Source organism: Oryctolagus cuniculus, chromosome 5, assembly GCF_964237555.1.
Source record: "Oryctolagus cuniculus chromosome 5, mOryCun1.1, whole genome shotgun sequence".
In the NCBI taxonomy this organism is placed as follows: domain Eukaryota; kingdom Metazoa; phylum Chordata; class Mammalia; order Lagomorpha; family Leporidae; genus Oryctolagus; species Oryctolagus cuniculus.
The window spans coordinates 167,303,682-167,322,799 of NC_091436.1; the positions used below are offsets into that span (position 1 = coordinate 167,303,682).

Here is a 19,118-nt window from a genome sequence, read left to right on the forward strand (position 1 = left end):
CCTGATTCGCCAGGGCTTACCCTTGGGTGGTTTCCTTTGCACCCAAAAGCTGTTCTCTGAGGCCTGAGTCTGGGCACGCTGCAGACTTCAGAGAGAAAAGTTCCAGGCCTCTGGTACCCAGTTGGCCGTTCCCTCCTCTGAGGCCCTGCCAGGAATCTGGTCAGTGTCAGGTTCTGGACAATCTGAGAAGCTCATCGAGGTCCTTCACAGTGTTGGATTCCACCACCAGCTCCTCTCGGGGCTTCCAGACACCTGAGTGCTGCCTCAGCTCCTGCCTCTTCTCTTACTTCTCCCCTGTGAGCTTGCCCAAGCAAGCTCCTCAGAGGCCAGATTTAAATAGCCACAGACCATGCTAATTGTTTCGTGAATTTTCTGTATATCAATTCATTATGTACTAGAGTACTTAAAAATTTGGTGGAAGTAGAATTAAAAGATGGTTATTTTGGTGAAAAATATTTAAAATTTATGCATAGTTTTTTCCCATAATACACATTTCCATGAATTTTTGAATACCCCTCATAGGCACAGACTTCAATTTTTTTTGTTTGTTTGCACCATGGAGTGGGGTTTGGTACAACGGTTAAAACAATATTTGGGAAGCCTGCATTCCATATCAGAGTGCCTGGGCTTGAGTCCTGACTCCGCCTCTGATTCTAGCTTCTAATGAATACCCTGGGAAGCAGCCAATGATGGTTCAAGTATTTGGGTCCTTGCCATGCATGTACAAAACCTAGATTGAGCTCTAGGATCCTGGCTTTAGCCCGGACCAGCCCAGGCTGCTGTGGGCATTTCAGGAGCGAATCAGCAGATGGAATATCTCTCTCATGATGGTTCATGGACCCATTCACTGTAAGTGGAAGGGACCAGACACCTGATATTCAGGACTGATAAGCTTTTATCCACAGAATCTGAATTGCATACATCATATTCAGAAACATTCTTAAGGGCTTTGCAGTTTTCTTGTTGCTTTTTCAAAATATATATTTTTAAAAGAGATATATTTATTTTATTTGAAAGTCAGAGTTATACATACAGAAAAGGCACACATACACACACAGAGAAAGAGAGAGAGCAAGAGAGAGAGAGCGCGCGCTTTCATCTGCTGGTTCACTCCCCAAATGGCTGCAGAGGCAGGGACTGGGCCAGGTTGAAACCAGGAGCTCCGCGTCTCCCACAAGGGTGGCAGGGATCCCAGCACCTGGGCCATTCTTTGCTGCTGTTCTCAGGCCATTAGCAGGGAGCTGGATTGGAAGTGGAACAGCTGGGACTCAAACCGACACCCCTATGGGATCTCAGCATTGCAGGTGGTAGCTTTACCCCCTGTACTACAACTGCAGCCCTAGAGATATCTTTTAAAAAAAATATTTGAGAGGCAGACAGAGAGATTCTATCTGCTGGTTCACTCTCCAAATGGCCAGAAGAGTCCCTTGAGTGCTGAAGCCAGGAATCAGGAACTAATCCAGGTCTCCTATATGGGTGACAGGAACCCAATTATTGAGTGGCCTCCTAGGTCTTCATTAGCAGGAAGCTGGAGTCAGGAGCCAGAGCTGAGTGTGGATCCCAGCACTCAGATGTGAGACATAGGCTCCCTGACCTGCCCCAGCGATAGTGTTGTGGAAGTGGGTCTAACTTAGAATGCCCTGGGGACCACAGAACCTCCCCTGCAGAAATGACCTAAGAGGAATCCAGAGAGGGCAGCACATAAAAAAGCTGATGCGCCCCACCATGCCTCCGGGCCTTGGCCTGGCTGCGCCCCATTTCCCCTGGCAACGTGTGTGGGGGAAGATGCAGGACAACAAACCACTGGAGAGGAAACATTTTGCTCAGCCAGTCTAAGCTCTGATCTCTGAACATCCCTGCAGCCGTGGGACCACACAGCCTCTCACCTTAGGAAACGCCGAGCTGCGGCCAGCCTCTGTCGGCACCCGCCGCCGCCAGCAGCCAGTCTGCCGGGAGGGGCTGAACTGAACTTGTGCTCAGAGCAGGAGACAGGAGATGGAGTGATAAAAGTGAGCCCAAAATAAAAATTAAATAGCATGCCGAGAACACCACGTGCTAGCCATGCTCTTAAAACTGTCTGCGGTGAGAAGAAATCAAAGAGTTTTATTGGGTGATGAGAAAACACCGTAAACTTCATGTGAAAACATTCCAAGGTTTGGTCTTGCGTGGCATAAAAGAGGAATTTTACTAAGCAGGACTCGTTTTGATCAAATGGACATAAAGGAGCTGTGATTCCCTTTGAATGTGGTTGTTACACACACACACACACACACACACACGTGTGCCCATGCTCTCGGTGGCTTAGTCGTCTCGTGGCACAACTTTCGACATGTTCAGGTGCTCTGCTGGGCAGCACTTGAGAAAGGCAGGGCGTGATCTGTGGTTTGCAGCTTTAGCTTTGCAGAAAGTGCTACAGACAATTCTACACCTGCAAAGCAAGGTTTCCTCACCCCAGCCTGGGCTCTCCTCTCTTCTGCGCATGTCCATTTGGGGGAGGAATTAAACCACTTCCAGTGATCCCATTTTGACCCAGAATCAAGACAGAAGGTCGGGGTGGAGGACCAGAGGCAGGTGAGAACACTGGTTTTTCCTACTTGCCCCCCTCCCTGGATGCTGCCTCGATCATGTTGGGGGGAGGTTTGTGGTCCCAGGGCAGTCTGCTTTGGACTTAGGCCCACATCCACACCTGACCCCTGGGCGGTGGGGAGGCAAGCAGGCAGTGGTTTGCTGGGTCATCTGTCCCAGGTGGGATCAGAGATCCTTGCTGGTGGGTGGGAGAAGCAGGGGCTCCAGTGCTAGTCCTGTCACTCCCTGCTGCAGCTGCAGGGGCCTGGCTGGGGAGGAGGACTCAAGCGAGGCCAGAGGGCCTGCGGCTGTCAGAGGTGGTGGCTCCCTGCCCAAGCAGGACGCTGTCCTCCTGGAGTGTGGGTGGGGCTGAAACTACCCAACAACTGTTTCATCAGATCCTTGGGGTGGGGTGGTGGACCAAGGCTCGGTGGTGTGCAGACATCGTTACCCCCACCCTCACCCCACAACCCCCGGCTGGAGGGTTGAGAACCAGTGTTAGATCAAAGGTGAGTTTGGGCAAGACAGTCCTTGGTGGGGAAGGTGGGGGCAGCAGGCAGGGCCAGCAGGACAGAGGTCATGTTGTTAGTGTGAGAACAGAAAAGTAGGGACTGGCGTGGTGGCACAGCAGGTAAAGTTGCTGCCTGTGATGGCAGCATCCCATCTGGGCACTGGTTCGTGTCCCAGCTGCTCCACTTCCAATCCAGCTCCCTGCTAATGCGCCTGGGAATGCAGTGGAGGATGGCTCATGGGAGACCTGGGAGCAGCTCCTGGCTTTGGCCTGGCCAAGTGCTAGCAGTTGAGGCCATCTGGGGAGTGAGCCAGTGGATGGAAGATCTCGCTCTCTGTGTTTCTCTCTCTGTCTCTCTGTAACTCTGACTTTCAAAATAAAGAAATCATTTCTTTTTCTTTTTAAAAATAAGAGAAGAGCAAGTCAGAGGGTTCAGCATTTTCTCGCTGGGGAGGGCAGGGAAGGTGGCAGCGGAAGAGAAGTCACAAAAACAGAATCAGTTGTGTCTTAGATCAGCTTATTCATCACATATATGATAGAAAAATAAAATCCATCTTATCAAATGACCCAAGGTGACTAAATATGAGAGATTTTAAAAAAGCCCATGGGAGGCTGGCGCCGTGGCTCAATAGGCTAATCCTCCGCCTGTGGCGCCAGCACACCAGGTTCTAGTCCCGGTCGGGGCACTGGATTCTGTCCCGGTAGCTCCTCTTCCAGTCCAGCTCTCTGCTGTGGCCCGGGAGTGCAGGGGAGGATGGCCCAGGTCCTTGGGCCCTGTACCTGCATTGGAGACCAGGAAAAGCACCTGGCTCCTGGCTTCGGATCAGCGCGGTTCACCGGCCGCATCGGCCATTGCGGGGTGAACCAACGGAAGGAAGACCTTTCTTTCTGTCTCTCTCTCTCTCTAACTCTGCCTGTCAAAAAAAAAAAAAAAAAAAAAAAATCTAGGTGCTCCAATGTGGGACTCAGACATTTTTCTGTTTTTTTGTTTTTGTTTTTGTTTTGAAGATTTTTATTTATTTATTTGAAAGGCAAAGTTATATATATAGAGAGACACAGAACGGGATCTTCCATCCATGGGTTCATTCCCCAAATGGCCTCAGTGACCAGCATTGGACCAGGTTGAAGCCAGGAGTCAGTAGCTTCATTTGGGACACCCATGGGGTGACAGGGCCCGAGCACTTGGGCCATCTTCTGCTACTTTCCCAGGCACATAAGCAGGGAGCTGGATCAGAAGAGGAGCAGCTGGGACATGAACCGGTACCCACATGGGAAGCTGGCATCACAGGTGGTGGCTTAACTTGCTGCACCACAACCCGGCCCCTGGACATCTTAACAGTCTTAACTGCCTGGCTAAACGCCTGCCCTAAACTTATCTTTTAATTCCATTTTTTCCATGGAAAGTCTTGAAGCACCCTTGTACTTAGGTGAAGATTCTTGATTTGTCCATTTTAGCCAATTCTTGTAAAATTGACAGAGGTTGGACAGAGCGTGGAGGAGAACAAAGGTTTGTAATGATGTGTGGCTGTGATTCACACCTGGCCCTTGGTGGTGGCAAGACGGGGGGGTGGGGGGGGCTGGCCATTCCATGCCCCATCTGTCACCTCTGCTGCCAGCCTCAGGGGCCTGCTCACAACCCCCAGGTCCCCACATACGACCCGAGCAGTCTTTGCTGTAACAAGGCAGTCATCAGGATAAGAAAACGTGAACGTGTATCCAGTAAGGTGATAATCCACCAAGAAAGCGGATTTCAGCAGTGCTGTGCTCTGCTCCATCCTGGCACACCTGCGCGTGGCGCTGCTCGATGCAGAGTGTAATGAAAGGAAAGGACAGCCATCCCTGTGCTCCCTGCGCCTCCCGAGCCAGCGCCCCTGCCTCCAGGCCCCTTCTTGCTGTGTGCCCTGAGAGCCCGCTGCGTGGATTCTGAAGGGAGCCCTGTCACAGCCCCTCGGGAGCATGGAAAGGGTTTCCTTTCCCTGGCAGAGTGTTTGCTCAGGTGACCGTTCGGTTCTACCCCATGTCATCGGCAGCCCTGGGAGGACGCCCTTGCTGAGCTCTGAGATCAAGGCCAGCATTTTCCTTTCCTGGACTTGCTCGGGTCCTGCCCTGCCCCACAGACCACGGAGCAGGTGTGCTTAGTGAGGATGCCTTTCGTCGGCCGCAAACATCAGGGTGTTTCATACTTAATGCACAGAGAATGTCAAAGTATGCTGAGTGGGGTGTACACCAGAAGTGATTTCAGAAAGGGTCTTCTGTGCTCAAGCGAAGAACCACAGTTTTAATAGTTCTACCGCCAGTTCCTCTCACTGTATTCCATAAGGGCTTATATATTTTTTTTCTGTCCCTTGTTAAGAGCCTAATCAAAATTTTAAAGTAATTACAAATTGTTGAAATTTTGCTTTTTCTATTTCCAGGAGCTGGGTTAAAATGACCCTAACATCTTCATCTTGGCGCCTCCATAAGGCATTGCTAGGGAAACATAATTAATCTAGTCTGTGTGCCATACACGGTGTCATGAACCCAATTTTCCGTAGCAGCAATCATTCCAACATGCAAGGGCGTGGCTATCACTGGACACTGGCTTAGCGAAGTGCAGACTGTGGGAGTGGGTAGCAGGGGTGTGTTTGAGGTCTCCAGTGGTCTCCAGGTGGTCACCTGCGGCCAGGTGACGGGTCCTGCTCACTGAGAGCGTTCTTCCTGAAAATGTTGCTTTCCTGCCTTGCACATGGCCCCAATTCAGCATTTTTAGAACCCTCATGGGCTTGTTTCGTGGGCGGGGAGAACGAACGTGGAGAGAACAGTTCACGTTCCAGTGGGGGACAGACGAGTCGCCTGATGATATAATAACACAGGACGTGATCACAGTACTGCTGAAGTCCAAAGGAATTAGCCACCACCTCAGCCCCAATGCTCTTTGAAGGCTAAATTCATCTTAAAGTTGACTTTTTAAAAAATTGACTTTTATGGAATGGCAATGAAGGAGGGAGTGGGTAAAGTTGTCCAGTTGAGCCAATTTTCCGGTGTTATTCCATCACTTGCAGGAAGAGTAGAATTCCGAGGTAGCCCTGGGCCAGGTTTGCAGCACAGGGTGAGAGTAAATGATGCCCAGCCAGGCGGGTGCACACCCACTGTGATTGCCCACAGACTGCCATGCCCACCGGTTCAGGGCCGGATCCCACAGCAGTGAGCAGAGCCGCAGGCAAGACAAGAACGTGTACTACTTAAAATTGGTTACGCAGTCAAAATAGGCATCTGATCCCCTAAAAGTAGTATTTTATACAGGAGAAAAAGAATTGGCAAGACTTAAACTGATAGTTCTAATTGTGTACTTGCCTTTGGACCTGCTAATTAGAAGGACTCGTTTCCAAAACGTGGTTCAGAAAATCAGAATGCGGGAAATACTCTAAAGGAGCGGTCTCGAAGCTATTTTGATTCTGCACTGCTATCAGTAAAAGGTCGTTAAGCGTGCCTCAATGTAGGTATTTGTTTGTTTTTAATTTATTTATTTGAAATTCAGAGTTACAGACAGAGACAGAGAGGGACACACACACACACACAGACAGGGACAGAGAGAAAGTGAGAGAAATTCTATTCACTGGTTCACTCCCCAGATGGCTGCAATGGCTGGGGTTGGACCAAGCCAAAGCCAGGAGCCTGGAGCTTCATCTGGGTCTCCCACGTAGACCGAAGCACTTGGACCATCTTCCACTGCTTTCCCAGACCATTAGCAGGGAGATGAGTTGGAAGTGGAACAGCTGGGACATGAACTGGTATCCATAAGGGGTGCCAGTATTGCAGGCCATGGCTTTACCTGCTGTGCCACAATGCCAGCCCTGATGTATTTAGTTATAAAATGCATTGGTAACCAGCCCATAGGTATTTACCTTTACACATAGCATTCATTATATCATAGGTACTTACAAATTATGTGTCTAGCTTTGTTAATATATATTTTAGAGCATGTAAAACATACAGTTTTTAAACATGGTGCCTTGGCTCTGGGTGCTGTAGCAAAGCATGGTAAACTGTAGGGTGCCACAACAAACCTTTATTTCCCACAGTTCTGGAGGCTGGAAGCTGGGACCAGGGTGCTGGCAGGTCCAGTGTCTGGCCCAGGTCCGCTTCCTGGTTTGCAGATGGACATTTCCTTGTTATAGTCTCACATGGCAGAAAAAGAGAAAGAGCAGCCGGTGCTGTGGCGTAGTGGGTAAAGCCACTGCCTGTGATGCTGACATCCCCTATGGGCACTGGTTAGGATCCCAGATGCTCCTCTTCCAATCCAGCTCCCTACTAATGGCCTGGGAAAGCAGTGGAAGACGGCCCAAGTCCATGGACCTCTGAGCCCACATGAGAGACTTGGAAGAAGCTCCTGGCTCCTGGCTTTGGCCTGGCCTAGTCCAGGCTGTTGCAGCCATTCAGGGAGTGAATCAGTGTGTGGAAGACCTTTCTCTCTCTCTCTAAATCTGCCTTTCAAATAAATAAAAAATATTTTAATAATACAGAAAATGGAGAAAGAGAGTGAGTGACCTCTCCTGTCTGCTCTGCCAAGGCCACTGATCCCACCCATGAGGGCTCCACCCTGGTGACCTAATCACCTCCCAAAGGCCCTACTTCCTAAAACCGTCATCCTGGGGAGGGGGCACACACATTCACTCCATAGGAAATGGAATCAGTAGGAGTGAATTCTGACATTTCCCTCACACTCCCCACGGGGACACACCCCTATGCATAAGCCCCATGTAGGAGACCAGCCTGAAAAATGGTTTGGAGTGGAGAAAACTGAAACTGAGCTGTGTTTATTTGTTTATTTGAAAGAGTTGCAGATGCATACATACATACATGGTGGGGGGAGAGGGAGAGAGGAAGAGAGAGAGAGAGAGAGAGAGAGATGTCTTCCATCTGCTGGTTCACTCCCCAAATGGCTATAATGGGCAGGGCAGGGCCAGGATGAATTCTGGAGCCAGGAGCCTCCTTCGGGTCTCTGACATGGGTGCAGGGGCCCAAGGGCTTGGGCCATCCTCCACTGTCCTCCCAGGCCATAGCAGAGAACTGGATAGGAAGTGGAGCAGCTGGGACTTGAACTGGTGCCCACATGGGATGCCATCACTGCAGGTGGTGGCTTTACCTGCTACACCACAGTGCTGGCCCCTGATAAATTATTATAAAAGGAATTGTAAATAGTTACAAAGGAATCCATATGCATATATGTTAACTATCTGATGAATGAGTGAACTTGAGTGATGTGAGGTACTGTGACTTTGCAGAGGTGTGGTTTTCGTGCCTGGTGTGGTTTCCCTCCCTGTAATAGTGATGGGCGGAGTCACTGCAGGAACCCAGGCCTCACCGCTCTTCCCACTCTCTTGGGTAGAGGACCTGTTTCCCTTCGGAACAACAGACAAGGTGAACCCACAGCTCTGTGCTTCCTGCAGAAGCAGCTTCTTACGTGACTCAGAACTGCTGAGGTAAAAGGCTTCATGTCGACCTCCCCGAGGCTGCTGTCTGAGGACAGGAGAGCAGAAGCGCAGCTTGTGTTCCTGGAAGCGCTTCAGTTCAAAGTTCCTCTAGATGTCAGTATTACACAGGGAAATGAAAACACAGCAGCCTGGGGCATGAATAAAGTCCTTCTTACTATATTTAACTGGTAAAACATACGTGCTGCATAGTGGCCTAAGAAAGAGCTGCCTCATTCAGCATCTGGTTTCCTCTTTGGTTGGTCAGGGCAGGCCCTGCCTGAACAATGCCGGTCCTGCTGTGGGTTCACCTGGCACTCAGTGGCCGCAGAGCAGGTGCTGTCTGATGGGCACCCCAGGCAGTCTTGCAGCCACATTCTCAAGCTTACCTAATTTGATGAGCTGAGATTGACCGATAGACATCAGTTGTCATAAAGTCCACATATGCTTCTGGGTGTAATGCCACACGGAATAAATCCAGAAGCACAATACACATCAATCCAGTAGAAGTTTTTGCTTCAAAACAGCAGTGCTGAAAACCAAAGCTACGAAATTGTGTCTTAAACACGATTTGTTTAACTGTTTTATTCTACTAATTTGGAAATATACTTTCAAAATTGAACTTGAGTTATCTTTCTCTTTTGTTCTGTCCCTATTCCATGTTAATTCTATTGTTTTATTTTATTTTATTTTATTTTTTTGACAGGCAGAGTGGACAGTGAGAGAGAGAGAGACAGAGAGAAAGGTCTTCCTTTGCCGTTGGTTCACCCTCCAATGGCACCACGCTGATCCGATGGCAGGAGCCAGGTGCTTCTCCTGGTCTCCCATGGGGTGCAGGGCCCAAGCACTTGGGCCATCCTCCACTGCACTCCCGGGCCACAGCAGAGAGCTGGCCTGGAAGAGGGGCAACCGGGACAGAATCCGGCGCCCTGACCGGGACTAGAAGCCGGTGTGCCGGCGCCGCAAGGCGGAAGATTAGCCTAGTGAGCCGCGGCGCCGGCCAATTCTATTGTTTTTAAAAAAGATTTATTTATTTATTTGAAGAGCAGTGTGTGTGTGTGTGTGTGTGTGTGTGTGTGAGAGAGAGAGAGAGAGAGATATCTTCCTTTCTCTGGTTCACTACCCAAATGCCTGCTACAGCTAGGGCTGGGCCAAGCTGAAGTCAGGAGCCAGGAACTTCATCTGGGTCTCCCATATGGCTGGCAGGGGCCCAAACAGTTGGACCATCACCTGCACACTATCAGGGAGCTGGGTTGGAAGAAGAGCAGCTGGGACATGGGATGCCAGCATTAAAAGTAGTGGTTTAAATTGCTGTGCTACGATGCTGGCCCTAACTCTAATCTTTTGACCAATAAATGTTTATCTCTTCATTCTGCTAATCTGTTACTCATTTTATGGTTTTTCTCTCAATTTTTTTTTACCTCCTGTGGTAAGAAAAAATCAAACAAAGTAGTAGATCTCAATAAATATTAACAATGTAACATGTCCCTAATCATTCTTTTTTTCCGAGTCAGTACAACGTAGAAATTAAGAGCACTGTCTGAAATGCACATCCGAGTTAGAACGATGGCTCTACGATTTCCAGACTTGGCAGCACTGGGAAATCATCCAACTTCATTTGTAAAATGGGACCAATAGTATCTATCCCAAATGGTTGTTATAAGGAGCAACCGAGTTAACAATACAAAGTGTGTAGAAGAACTGCTGTCACATAGCCCATGTTCAGTATATGCGAGCCATCATCATTGCTATCATCATCGTCACCAACCACACCATCATCATCACTGCCATCATCACCATCACCATCACCATCATCATCATCACTGGGTTAAGCCCGTAGAAGTCGAGGTCTTTTTGTCCATTGGAAGCACACAATCTAGCAGAAAATGACCAGGAAGAAAAAGTTCTGCAACATACTGCAGGAGACACGAGGAGTAGGGGCACACGCTGAGCTGTGTGCAAGCTTAGAGGATGGAGCAACTGGTTTTGCTTCCCAAGCTGAAGGCCACTTTCCCTGCAGTGGAAAAGCAGGCACGGCCGTCTGCACGTTCCCTGGAGAGAGACCCTCTGAGGCTCTGATCCAGCCTTGGTTTCCACAGAGTTGCTAAGCCCCTGGGTTGCAGGTCCTCATCTGAAAAATGGAGAAATTCTGGGACTGGAAACCGCGCTTTGAGTCTGTGCGCCACCCTCACAGGGCGTTTGGGGTTGCGAGTCACCCTACGGCAAGTTGTGTTCCGTGTCAAAGTGAGGAAGGAGCCTGAATCATTGGGCATCCACACAATTTCATTCATTTATAAGGCATAACTTTAGAATTTGCGATGATTTGGGTGGATTGGGCTAATGTTTACCTTTTATATGGTATTTTAAAAGGGTTTGCTAAACTAACTCCGAGAATGCAGGATTATAAGAGGAATGTTTATCTACTCAGGAAAAGAGCCAACTGTTCTAAGCAATGTGAAAGTTCCACTTACAAAACTTGCTTTCATCTCTGACTTTCTGGTTTACAAAGCCTGTTCACGTATATCCTCTCATTTTTATTTGATTTATATGTGAGCCACATCAAGATAACTTAAACAGAGGTCAAGGGTGACATACACATGATCAATATCCTTTAATCTATTCACGAAGATGAGCTGCCTTCTACAAACAATGACAGAGTTTTACAGAATTTCTTTGAAAATAGTGAGTCCGTTTGCTTTCGGATCCCATTGTCTGCCTAGGAGCGCTGTAGTTCCTACTGCTCTGTCCTCTGCAGTACTGTTAGTTTTTGTGCTTTTCCCCCTTTGTTTGAAACCATATAATAGTTCTCAGCCTGGAGTAATTCTTTCCCAGGGCACATTTGGCAATTTCTGGTGATTTTTAAATTCGTATGATATTTGATTGACCAATTTTCAAATTGGAGGAACAGGTTTTGAGATCTGTTGTATAGCAGGGTAAACAGGGTCAACATTAATATAGAATAACTGAGAGTAAACTTCAAATGTACGGAGCCGCCTATGTTATTGCAAGTGAGAGAGAAGGTACGACTGGTATGTGTGACAGTGGCCAAGGGTCCTGCTCTCCATCCTATGATGCTCACGGTGTCAGTTGTGCCGAGGTTGAGAACCCTGATGTGTGAGTAACCTCAGTCCCTTGTGCCTCCACAGGCTAAGGAGGAGGCGTGGTCAGACCGTGATCTGGGGGAGAGGCCACCTGCCAGCTGTGAGAGACCAGCAGCCCTCCCAGGTAACATCTCGGGAAGACTAGAGAACCGTGGACAGGAGAGCTCTGCACAGAGGCCTTCCTGTTCAGAGAAACTCACAGGGCCCTAGAGCCTTGTAGGGGGAGTGCGGTTTTCTGAATACCTCTATTTGAATGGCTTTGGGTCTTACCAGCTACAAACAAGAAAATCTCTTGAAACTCAATTGCCAGTCAGTTGGTCCTATTTCCTTCTACTTTGCTTTTCAAAGCTTCTGTCTGCCGATAGAAGGAAACCTGAATAAAAATACCGTTATAGGAAGCCTGGCGTATATCTGGTCATATCAAATCCCCATTAAAATGTTTTGTGTCCTATGGTGGCTTCTAGAAAGATCTACCCAGAAGAAGCAGCTTTCTTCTGAAAAAGAAGAGGTTCATAAACTCAACGTAGAAAACACCCAGAAGACCAACACCTCTCTCACGCAGAGAAGTTTTACCATGTACCACTCAGAAAGCACAGATGGTGGAGAAGACTTCGCTCCACGGACTCACACAGGGACAAGAGCGAATATGGATGAAAAAGACTCTTCCGGCAGCCTGAACGGACAGGAGAATAGTGGAGCTGGAGACCACATGCAAGTTGCCATGGATCAAAATGGATGTCCAGTGTTCAAAGGAGAGAAAACTGGATTTCAGGAAGACACTGGTGAAAGAGAAGCAGAGGAGACAGGAGAATCAACAACTGCACATGAAACAGTGCCAGACCAGTGCTTTAGCAAAGAGCAAAACGCTGATAAAACTAACGGGGATCAATCCCGCGGAAGGTAGGGTCCCAGCAGTGCCCGCCCAGGGCTGACGCCTTTGCAGATAGTTTTGCATCTCCCCATAAATGGAGGGAATACTCTTTTTTTTTTTTTTTTTTGACAGGCAGAGTGGACAGTGAGAGAGAGAGACAGAGAGAAAGGTCTTCCTTTGCCGTTGGTTCACCCTCCAATGGCCGCTGCGGCCGGCGCACCACGCTAATCTGAAGCCAGGAGCCAGGTGCTTCTGGTCTCCCATGCAGGTGCAGGGCCCAAGCACTTGGGCCATCCTCCACTGCACTCCCGGGCCACAGCAGAGAGCTGGACTGGAAGAGGGGCAACCGGGACAGAATCTGGTGCCCCGTCCAGGACTAGAACCCGGGGTGCCGGCTCTGCAGGCGGAGGATTAGCCTAGTGAGCCGCGACGCCGGCGGGAGTACTCTTAAAGCAAAGCTTCAGAACCCAGTCTCTCAGCTTATGTGGATTTTTCAGTGACATTTTCTCCCTATTATTTTTTTTCTGTGTCGCTGTGATATTTTTAGTCATTTTATTGTTTTTTCTAAGTCTTCTCCTGGCTGGTAGACAAAGGCAGCAATGGTTAGTGTTCACAGGAATCAGCGTTTTCAGGACTCGGTAGGGGTGGGTGTTGCGATGCCCACAGCCTGTATCGGAGTGCCTCAGGTGCAGTCTGCCTCTGCCCTGGTCCAGCTGTTTGTTAATGTGCACCTGGGAGGCAACAGATGATGTAGCTTGGTCCCTGTTATCCATGTGGGAGAACTGCATGGAGTTCCTGGGCCCCGACTCTTGGCTTTGGCTAGGCCCACCCAGCTGTAGCAGGCGTTTAGGGGTGAGCCGGCAGATTGAAGAGATCTGTATCTGTCACCTGCCTTTCAAATAAACAGACAAATCTTTTTTTAAAGATGATATAAGATATATTTTTAGCAATATAGAACACATCATTCTTAAGGTCAAGAATTAAGTAGTGATTAAATTTACCTATTAAAACCTAAATCTTAAAGTTTACCTACCCCATTATAAATGGTAAAGTGGCTATATTCTCCCAAATATCTGTGATAACTGAATAAGAAATAGCTTATAGAAAGACTCTCTCCTCAACTGCAAGGTTTCACACGAAATTCAGGTGATTTTATAGTCAGTTAAAATGCGTTACTCTAGGGTATTACATGCTATAGTATCTACTCATATTCAGAACACACAATATCCAAATACCTGTGTGGCCTTTTTTTTTGTAAGTCAAGACGTAGTTCTTATTAAATAGCATCTTTGAAACCCATTCTTGGGGAAATCTAATTTTCCAAGAACTAAATATAAACACCAGCGATGATTAAGAAAGTCCCTTGCTGTAAAGAGGTGCTTAGTAAGGGCAGGAGCTGTCCAAAAACAGAATCTAGGTAGATCTCCCACCAATAAAGGTTTACTCTCACTGCTGTTAACATTCAGAGAGACTACTGCTTCTTTTACTATGCTGTACTTTAAATAAGTGTAAGAGAAGAAGATCAGATCAGGCATTGCTGAATGGCCGCGTTGGGACAGGCCATTGGAAGACTGTGGGGTCACCAGGAGGGCACTGGGGCGAAGCCTTGGGATCCTGGTGACTCTGCCCCTCTAGAGGGGAGCACACTGCTCTTCTCTGGCCCCACATGCCAGAAGGTCAACTCCCTCCAGAGTCTACATCCTCTTCCCTGAGCCGTCATTGTGGGGAAGCTTTGATGCTGAGGATTCTGAAAGTTTTCACTTTGAAACCTTGAGAGCTGCAACTGGGTTTTATTTTCCAGGTGTATCAGCAGCACAAAGCCCATTGCCACATCACCAGTCCTGGGAAATCCAGCAACAGAACTCGCTGTCCAGAATGCGGACCAAAGCGAGTCCACCGGCTGCAGCAAGCGTAGAGTGACGGAGGAGGAGGAGTCCTTTGTCAACGAGGACAGCAAAAAGAGCAGAATAGATGTAGGGGGTGCAGGGGAAGAGCGAGCCTTGGAAAGGCCCCAGGAAGCCCTGCGAGCCCAGGCACGCTTACAGGGCAAGCCCCAGGAGGCCACCGGAACGAAGACCTCCAGGGAGCCAGACCCGGGAAGCCCACTGGGTAGGACATGGCTTTTGTTGCAGACTTTTCAAGCTTCCTAACCTTCTCACGCGAGCACTCCAGCCAAGCCTCACGCGGTATAGCGGTCTCAGGGATCCGCGATGCTATCCTGGATCACTGTGTCTCTAACTCATTACTTTCTTTTGTAAATCTGAAGCAATGAATGCCACCAAGAGAATTGTCTCATGATTTTATTTTCCAGCATACTTACGATGTGAGAGGTGAATGCCCCTGTCAAGTCCAGTTCCCAAAGAGTTATGTTATCTAAAGTTTCAAAGAATGTTGACATTTGGCAGTATCTAGAACAAGATAACTGCTCAAGAAACATATTGTGAAAAACATAAATCATTGAAAGCAAAGCTGTTGTCTGTGCCCTCAGTATCATTATTGTATGTGTGCACTGGCTACTTAATAAATGAATACATGGAGAATGAGCAGGTTTGTGGCCAGCAACTGTAACAGCAGTAGTCATGGAGAAGTAAAAGGAATATGGGGAGACATATTATTGAGTAATTATGTAAGTTAGAACTGAAGCCGACATGGACTAGAGCTTAAACATGTAAGAAGGAGGTGCAACGTGGGAGAAATTTGAAAGCTGTAGAATACACACTTACCTAGTTTTATTGGGTGTTTTATTTCTAGCCAGCCAGGAAAAAGTCATCTTTGTGCCTTACATGTGTCTTAAATAAAGCCCACAACATTTTGGAAGGTAATTCATAATGTCAAAGATTTCAGTGACGTGAAGAAATGTTTCATTTTTCCTTTCTTTTCTCTTCATTTTGATTAAAATAATGGACTGTGGAGATTTTTTTTTAAAGAAATTGATCAAACAATTTCCTGTATTTGAATGAAAATGGGCCCAGGCTTGCAGGTAGCATCTGTTTGGACTCAGAGCTGGAGATTTTTGACTGTTTGGAGCTTTCTTGGGCCCGAAGACGGTGAGAGCAGTGGTTGCGGGGTCCTGACCGTCTTCCTCAAAGACGGCGGGGGTCGCCTTCAGAGTCACCGATCATGACAAGAAGTGAAGTGAATCCCGGATGCTTAGGTGTGACACAGATGGCCTGTAATATTTTATTAAGGGACAGATCTCCATCAGGATGCCGATGCTTGATGCCGTAAAGAGGTTGGGTGCCTGACAAATGATCCTTCTTTTCCTCTTACCTTCAAGATGACATCCTGGCTCCTGCTGCCCCGTTCGATCATCGCATTGTGACAGCCAAGCAGGCGGCCGTCAACAGTTTCTATACTGTGAGCAAGACAGAGGTTTTAGGAGGGTAAGTAACGCGCGGTTTGAACAGTTTTTCAGTGAAAACAGAGAGCCTCCTGCGAGTCTGAGGAGCCCCTCCACCCTGGCCGGCCTCCGCCCGAGCGCTGGAAACCTCCCAAACACACACGGGAGGAGCTCCGGCCATTTCTGCAGATCATCTCTGCTGTGGGAGACTGCTGTGAGGACCCCGGAGGGGCTGTGCCAGTTATCTGCCTGACCTCCCGTGTTCTGTGTCTGAGCGTCAGCACATCCCAGTGTGAGTCGCTGAGGGTCTGGAGGCTGTCCAAAGCCGTGGCTTAAACCTTGTGAGACAAGATGGAGAAATGAGTCCAGACCGTGTATTTCCTGTGGCAGGTGTCAAACCTGTCGGTCATTATGGCTGGTTTTCCAGTTCTGTTGTTTCTGTATTAATTATTATCACCTGTTTCAGTTGATTACTTTCTGTACTGAAAGGTTTATTTGAGGGACACCTACATGCACCCCTTCTCCCTAGAGAAGGAAGGTGTGGGTGCACCAGGGACTGCATTCACAGTGGGGATGTTCGTTCCTCTTTGGCTTCATTCAAAATCCACCTATAATTCTTCTAACTCAAGGCCTAAATGATAAAGTTTACTACCATCAGCAGGTTAGTGCAACTCTGAAGAGGAAGTCAGAAAGTTTACACACACACACACACACACACACACGTATACATGCAAATGTTGTATCAATGCATGGAAACTATACGTGGTGCAGGTGTCTGCGATTGGTCATCAAGAAGTAGTTGATACTGGTGAAGTCTGCTCTTCCCCCTCCCGTTGCAGATTTCTTTGCTCTCTGCCACATGGAGCCACCTGACTTCTTTTTCTCAGCTGGTTAATCATAGAAAAAAAAACCCTCAAGAGCCCATGGGGATAAGCTGAGGGAGAAATGAGAATTACAAAATGTGAACTGGTGCCACGGAAGTCTGAAGTACTCGGATCTTCAGGGACTCCAGTGGCAAGCCAGTAGCTATTTCGTTAAAGGAGGATAGTTATTTGCAGAAAAAAAACTGAAATGATTCCAAGGGTTTGTGCTGCTTTTCCAGTAAGGGTTGTCACCGGCTCCCTTCTGCCTCTTTGGGCATGGTGGCCCTGCACCAGTTGCTGGTCATCACTTGCTCTGGGCTCCACTGCACATCAGCAGCTGCAGTTCACTCGCAAGTAAGTTAGACGAGTACAGGTGAATGCATTGCTTCAAAATGCAGAGAGATCACCCACAGTTGTACTTCTTTCTGCTAAAATAAAGTTATGTGAGAAGCACAGAGACAGAGTTTCCATCTGATGGTTCACCCCCCAGACGCCCACAATGGCTGGGGTTGGACCAGGCAAAAGCCAAGAGCCAAGAACTCAGTCCAGATCACCCAACTACCTGAGCCATTATCTGTTGCTTCCCAGGATGTGCACTGGCAGGAAGCTGGAACTGGGAGCAGGAACTGTGAATAGAACCCAGGCGCTTCAATGAGGGACGTGGGCATCTCAGCTGGGGCCTTTGTCATTAGACCAAATGCCCGCCCTGTACCTCCTTTTCAGTACAAGGAGTTTCAAGATCAGCAGCTAGACTTGCATCCTTGGCAGAGACATTCCAATATGCTAGGGATCACTGGACACCAGGAATGTTCTGGGATCATGTCTTAACCTTGTAGACTGCGGGGCATTTATAACTTCTCTGATATCCATGTTCCACTAGCATGAGGCTATCGGTCTGCTGGACCAGCATGATTTCTGTGAGGTAGCCGCAACATTTAAGACCCAGCAAAGCCCTGGATCAGGCAGTAATGGGCACCACCGCTGGGCCAGGCAGTTCCAGGGACGCTGGCATGTGAAGGCACAAAAGCATTTCTTGATCTGTGCTGTGCTGGCGTGCTCCAGTAGAAACTGCAGCTGGAGCCGTGGTTGGAATTGAAGGCACTGCTCGGGGTGTTTACAGTAATCTGACGTCATTACCCAAGAGCCACCTGCCTCTGTGCTGTGCGGGATGTGATAGCTGTGGCGGCCCCTGCCTCGGTCCCGTGTTGCTGTGACCCTTGTCTCTGGTGGTGTGGCCTCCCTTGAGTCCCCTGTACTGCTTGGGAGGCTCCCCTTTCTCTGGCTGCCATGACAGCCCCCATCACACACAGCAGGGACATGTGGTCTATTTCACATTCCTAAATAAGGAATCAGAGTGAGCAAATCAAATTTCAAAATTGCTCATGAGTGTGTATTTCTGAATGTGATTGTGTAGGTATAAACCTGACTTACAAAGTACTTATATGTTTGTACTCCAGAGTACTTCAAAAGGGTCTTGGAAAAATAGTCTATTTTGGTCCAAAAATTTTTTAAATTTTTGCATAGTTTTTAGACACATTTCCATGAACTTCTGGAAGATCCCTTGTACCTAAGCTAAACTATCAAAAACCCATAGGTAACTATGTAAAATGTATTCTTATTAAATGTATCTATATGCAATATTATTATTTCTTATTTATATGCATTTTTCCAAAAAGAATTTGGTGGGCCGGGTCCACAGAAGGCTTTGTTCACATGCTTATAAAGCCCTGCTTACCACATTCTCATGTACATATTTAGAAAGATTCTGTGTTATCTCTAATGGTGATTCTCAAATTTTAGGGTATAGAATCACCTGGGGAATGGGCTAAACACGCAGCTTCTCTGGTCTCACCCTGGGCTCCTGCCGCCGTAGGTCTGAGGTGGGTCCCAGGAGCCTGTGTTCTTAGCAACCGCCCAGGTATTTCTGATGCCAGTGATACACAGACCACACCTGGACAAATCCTGTTTTACAGTTGATTGGGTCCAGTGGTTGAGTTCACCACTTTGCACACTCAGCACAGAGAACCATGCATCACCCACTGCCAGTGACTGACGCGGTGCCTCCCTTTCTTGGCAGGGGGCGCTTTGGCCAGGTCCACAAGTGCGAAGAGAAAGCAACAGGTCTGAAGCTGGCCGCCAAAATCATTAAGACCAGAGGCGTGAAGGACAAGGTAAAGGTCACAGGAGGGGTGCTCCCCTCCCCCTTCCTGGCTCCGCCGCACTGAGGCCCCATGCCCTTCCGTGCAGGAGGAAGTGAAGAACGAGATCAGCGTCATGAACCAGCTGGACCACGTGAACCTCATTCAGCTCTACGATGCCTTCGAGTCCAAGAATGACATCGTCCTGGTCCTGGAGTAGTAGGTGTCCTTGACCCTCCCGCTCGTGCCCCCTGCCCCCAAGCTCATGGGAACCACACG

General features: G+C 48.3%; 1 protein-coding gene across 12 annotated transcripts in view; it reads left to right on the forward strand.

Moving 5' to 3' along the window:
• Positions 1-19,118, forward strand: part of MYLK4 (myosin light chain kinase family member 4) — a 116,520-nt gene that overhangs the window by 75,127 nt on the left and 22,275 nt on the right. For 8 of the 12 annotated variants that reach the window (XR_011388854.1, XR_011388855.1, XM_017350515.3 and 5 more), the window contains exons 3-8: positions 11,673-11,751; positions 12,092-12,527; positions 14,300-14,607; positions 15,776-15,881; positions 18,779-18,872; positions 18,949-19,058. Coding sequence is in view for 10 of the 12 variants with exons in the window: in XM_017350515.3 (XP_017206004.1) it covers positions 11,673-11,751; positions 12,092-12,527; positions 14,300-14,607; positions 15,776-15,881; positions 18,779-18,872; positions 18,949-19,058 (1,133 nt within the window). In the remaining 2 variants the exon portion in view is untranslated. The remainder of the gene's footprint in view (positions 1-11,672; positions 11,752-12,091; positions 12,528-14,299; positions 14,608-15,775; positions 15,882-18,778; positions 18,873-18,948; positions 19,059-19,118) is intronic. The other 4 variants (XM_051855898.2, XM_070074491.1, XM_070074490.1 and 1 more) reach the window with 1 other exon arrangement.